General features: G+C 45.1%; 1 protein-coding gene across 1 annotated transcript in view; it reads left to right on the top strand.

The window, feature by feature from the left end:
- The first annotated feature begins 1,564 nt into the window (after positions 1-1,564).
- The window catches only part of LOC111648945 (transmembrane protein 184C-like), a 5,389-nt gene continuing 2,252 nt past the window's right edge, over positions 1,565-4,701 (top strand). Inside the window, exons 1-6 of the mRNA XM_087171690.1 lie at positions 1,565-1,850; positions 2,793-2,948; positions 3,076-3,206; positions 3,912-3,948; positions 4,254-4,459; positions 4,559-4,633. Of these exons, the coding sequence (XP_087027816.1) occupies positions 2,832-2,948; positions 3,076-3,206; positions 3,912-3,948; positions 4,254-4,459; positions 4,559-4,633 (566 nt within the window). The 5' untranslated portion in view covers positions 1,565-1,850; positions 2,793-2,831. The remainder of the gene's footprint in view (positions 1,851-2,792; positions 2,949-3,075; positions 3,207-3,911; positions 3,949-4,253; positions 4,460-4,558; positions 4,634-4,701) is intronic.

Here is a 4,701-nt window from a genome sequence, read left to right as displayed (position 1 = left end):
GACACCTGCACACTGTGACTCCGTCTATAGACCAGTCCTCTAATCTGTAGTTTTGACCTTTTTATAATGTATTTATTCTGTTCTAAATATTATATTTCATTACAGGCTGATTAATCTAAGGTGATATATTATACACTATATGGCCAAAAGTGTGTGGACACCTCTATCACAAATCTCTGCAGCCTGGTTCAGAAATACTGAGAAGACTGAAACCAGCAGAATCACATCTGTGTGTGACGTTCGCGTCCACTTACTTCTGGCCATGTGGTGTATTTATCATTGTGTTTTATATGTAGAATATTCCACTGCAACTCTGCCTGTAAAGGATGATGTCTGAGGTTTAAAAACACACTAGCGGCCCCCAGAGGCCGAACTGTTGCATTACACCCACAACATGAAGCAGCTGACTGAACAAATAAACTGATGTGTTGATGATTTTACTGTTGGAGCCACGAGAAGGACTAAAAAATATAAAATATGTCTATGCTAAAGGAAGCGTCAGACAGCTGCCAACAACTGGATTCATCTTCTGTTTTTATTTTTATTAAAATATACATTACTATTTATCAATAAATCTATATTCTCAAAGCTTAAAGTCCCTGTGTGTGCGTGTGTGTGTGTGTGTGTGTGTGTGTGTGTGTGTGTGTGTGCTACATGCCTACTTTGACTAATTTTCCACGACACTGCCCACAGAGCTGCTGTAAACACATGAAGAGTCATATGGCTCCCAGCTGAAGCTCCGCCCACTCCACACCAGCACACTTTGAGCTACATGCTAATGTTAGCATGTTAGCATGCTGATGTTTAGCAGGGACACTGTTAGCTTACAGCTGAGGCCGATGGGAGTCTCATTAGCTCTGCAGCTCTTTGGTTATAAAAGCAGCAGATGAATGATTGGATCCAGGTGTTTAATGTGCACCAGGGAAAGTCTCCATGGTCCAGTTATGTTAAAGAGTCTCTTTACAGTAATAATACAGGTGTGTCAGCATCTGCATACACGTGACAGTGACTAATAACACTATAACATCTGTAGAATATGAAAGCAGCAGTAAGACTGTCTGACGGTTTCAGTTTCTGATCAGCTGAGAAACAAAATGTTGATTTTCCATCTATAAATGAAACTTTTCTCTTAGTTGTGAAGTTTAAAGTCAGCTGTTAGTTGTGATATGTTCCAATATCCCAGTCTTTGAGATGAAGACTGATCGATTGGATCTATTACCCTCCAACCCTTGATTTGTTTTACTATACAGCTCTGGTTGCTATGGTTTCCTATTCCTTTCTCCTGACTCTGTAAAACAGATGGATATAACAGATACAGATAATATAACTGTGACTGTTGAGTAAATAAATGTTATAATAATAATAATAATAATAATAATAATAATTTAAAAAGTGTTTCTGAGACATCACTGTGGACAGAATGTGGATTCAAATCTACTTAAATGAAGATAATTCAATTTGCAGGGTGAGGCCTGTTTGTGCGTCTGTTCTGCCGAGCACGTGACGGACGGAGAGAGAGATGGTCCACATCCCTCCCGGTGACGTGGGCGCGTAAACACGGGAAACAAGGGGGGACCAGACGCGGACAGCCGCCTCCTCTCTGTCGGTTGTTGTGACCGGATATTTATTTATTTTTTTTACCGGATCGATGTGACCGATCAGGGCCGGCGGTGGTGATCAGGTGTAGCGAACAGCTGAGTTTAGTTTTGCGGTGTGTGTGTGCGTGCGTGCGCGCGCGCGCGGTCGGTCAGTCGGGCGGAGGAGAGAGATGCGTTGCCTGGTAACAGAAACAGGACCGAGGAGGAAAACAGGCCAACCGTCAGTGTGAATGAAGATCTGCAGCGTCAACGGTGAAAATCTCTTCTGTCTTTCACTTTATTTATTTATCAACAACGTGTTTTTCACCGTCAACAACATTAATGAGTTTATTCTAATTAATTTGTTTAGCCAGCTGCTAACGAAGAGCACACTGTGATGCTAGGTGCTGCGGTTTGACCTCACTGATCTTTATGCTAATGGTGTGATTTTATGTCACTTTAACATCTAACACACACACACACACACACACACACACACACACACACACACACACAGCCCACGTGTCCATACAGCGAGGCTTTGTCTAAGCTGCTTCTCAGTGCTAATTTTTTTCACTGTCTTGGTTTAATAGAAATAATCTACTTTATTTCTCACGATGCTGAAACATGTAGTTCAGTTCACATTATATGGACAGTGATATTTCCCCCAGAATTCAGTGCATTTGATGTGTTTTGTCATGTTGCTTCTCGTCGTCTCATGACTGGAAGTGTTTTGAGCAGTAAACTGGTGGGATCCAAATATCTGAGACCACTTTCCCCTTCAACAGTTGAACAACTGCGAAGCAGCTTTAAATAGTTTCCTGTTTTATTTCCCTGTCAGTAGCTTTAAGGTGGTTAAAGCTACTGACAGACTCAGCTCTTCATCACATCTACTGTACATGATGTTTACTCTGAGAGAAATGGAAATGTTGCATCTGCTGTAGAATTTAAATCTTTATTTCTTATTATTTTGTGGGTTTGAACTGACTGATCCACCTGCTTGTTACTGATGGAAGTTATTTACAGGTCAAAATCAAGCTGTAGATTTACCTGCTTTAACTTTGACAGAATAAATAAAAGGTTCTTAGCTACTAAAAATTATGACACCTTAAATATGATATTTGTTTAACTGTAGTTTAACTGTAAACCGGATCCAGCCCGTTCTCGGAGCTTGAATCAGTTTTACCTCTCCCCTCTGTGCGGCCTGTGGTTTAGGACGTGCCTGCAGTCGACGCTGAGGGTGAAGCCGCCGTGATGCCGTGCACGTGTGCAGAGTGGAGGCGGTGGATCCGCCCGCTGGTCCTGGTCCTCTACGCCCTCCTGCTGGTGGCCGTGCTGCCGCTCTGCATCTGGGAGCTGCAGAAAGACAAAGTACACTTCCTTCTTCATCACGTCCACCCAGACCTGCCCCCCCCCCCAACTAAACCTGGTGTGGTCATAGTGGACACAACATGTTTATTACCAAGGTCTCTCTCTCTCTCTCTCTCTCTCTCTCCAGGTCGGGACTCACAGTAAAGCTTGGTTCATCGCCGGCATCTTTGTTTTTCTGACCATCCCGATTTCACTGTGGGGGATTCTGCAGCATATGGTGCACTACACCCAGCCTGAGCTGCAGAAACCAATCATCAGGTAAACACACACACACGCACACACACACACACAGATGGATGGACTCTACTGAGCACATTATCTGGTTCCCTCAGAGAGAACAGACCTCCGCCACGGCCAGTGTCAAATAACATGATCCAGATCTGCCCCTAAATTTAGTGAGTCCTCCCCTGACACATGATTCGTCCCTCCACCAAGTTCAGTGCAAATTGGTTCAGTACTTTTTGTGTAATCCCACTGACAAACAAACACACACACACACAGGTGAAAACAGGTGATGAGTGTCTTTACCAGGACAAACTAACCTGAAGCAGGTGAGTGTCTGTGGTGACAGGCTGCAGCGGTCTTCATCCTGCAGTCGGGTTCATTATTGAGCTGCTGTGTCTCCTGCCATTCAAAAACACCAACCAGCTGTAGTCGTGCTGTTGCCCCCTGCTGGCTGGGAGTGCAAATAACTTCACCCTTCACTTCTTACTACACCGTTCCCTCAGTGCGTCTCCCTGCGCTGGAGGAACATTTACACAAAGAGGGACTTCTGTAGTAAGACGCTGTAACTTTGAAGCTTCCTACTGAAGCTTCTATAGAGCTGAAGATACAGTTTAGTAATGGCGTCATTTGCACCTTCATTTTGGGGTAAATTGTTGCTTTAACAACAATGTTTTTGTTTTTTTTCTGAGGGTGTGTTTGTTTTATGAACCTCTCCGTCTCCGTCTCTTTCTCCACTAGAATACTATGGATGGTGCCCATCTACAGTTTGGACAGTGTGAGTCATAATCACGCACAAACACACACAGCGATCCGTCCCTTTTATTCCCCCGCGTTGCCACGGCAACAGGGCCTAATTGGAGACGATGGGACACTGTGTCACAAGACCAGATGTCAAGTTACAGTCCACACACACCCGTCTGTGTCTGATAACACTTAACATCCATTACAGCTAATGAAATATTCCCCTTGGTAACATCCTCTCCTGCACAGTCTCAGCATCACTACAGCTTCTCTTGATATTTCATCATGTCTACACATTAAAGATAATCCTCCCCCCCGTCTCCTCCCCCTCCCCGTCAGTGGCTGGCTCTGCGCTATCCCAACCTGGCCATCTACGTGGACACGTGCAGGGAGTGCTACGAGGCCTACGTCATCTACAACTTCCTGGTGTTCCTGCTCAACTTCCTCAGTAACCAGTACCCCAGCCTGGTGCTCATGCTGGAGGTGCAGCAGCAGCAGCCGCACCTGCCCCCGCTCTGCTGCTGCCCGCCGTGGCCCATGGGAGAGTAAGATGGATCCACGTTGTCATAGTAACTGATGAACAGACAGATACCGTACATACCGGTGGACGCATGTTGAATTGTTCCTCTCTCTTTCTCTGACAGGGTGCTGCTGTTCAGGTGTAAGCTGGGAGTCCTGCAGTACACTGTGGTCAGGCCCGTAACCACGGTGATAGCGCTGTAAGATTCACTGTAACCATGGGGACACCATTGAGAATATCCTCCTGTAACCATGGTGGTACCGCTGA

The sequence above is a fragment of the Seriola lalandi genome, unplaced genomic scaffold (genome assembly GCF_002814215.2).
Source record: "Seriola lalandi dorsalis isolate HSWRI2012SDOR001 ecotype SW California unplaced genomic scaffold, Sedor1 jcf7180002049738, whole genome shotgun sequence".
Taxonomy (NCBI): Eukaryota; Metazoa; Chordata; class Actinopteri; order Carangiformes; family Carangidae; genus Seriola; species Seriola lalandi.
The sequence above is the reverse complement of the archived record's forward strand: the minus strand, read 5'-3'. Positions and strand labels throughout refer to the sequence as shown.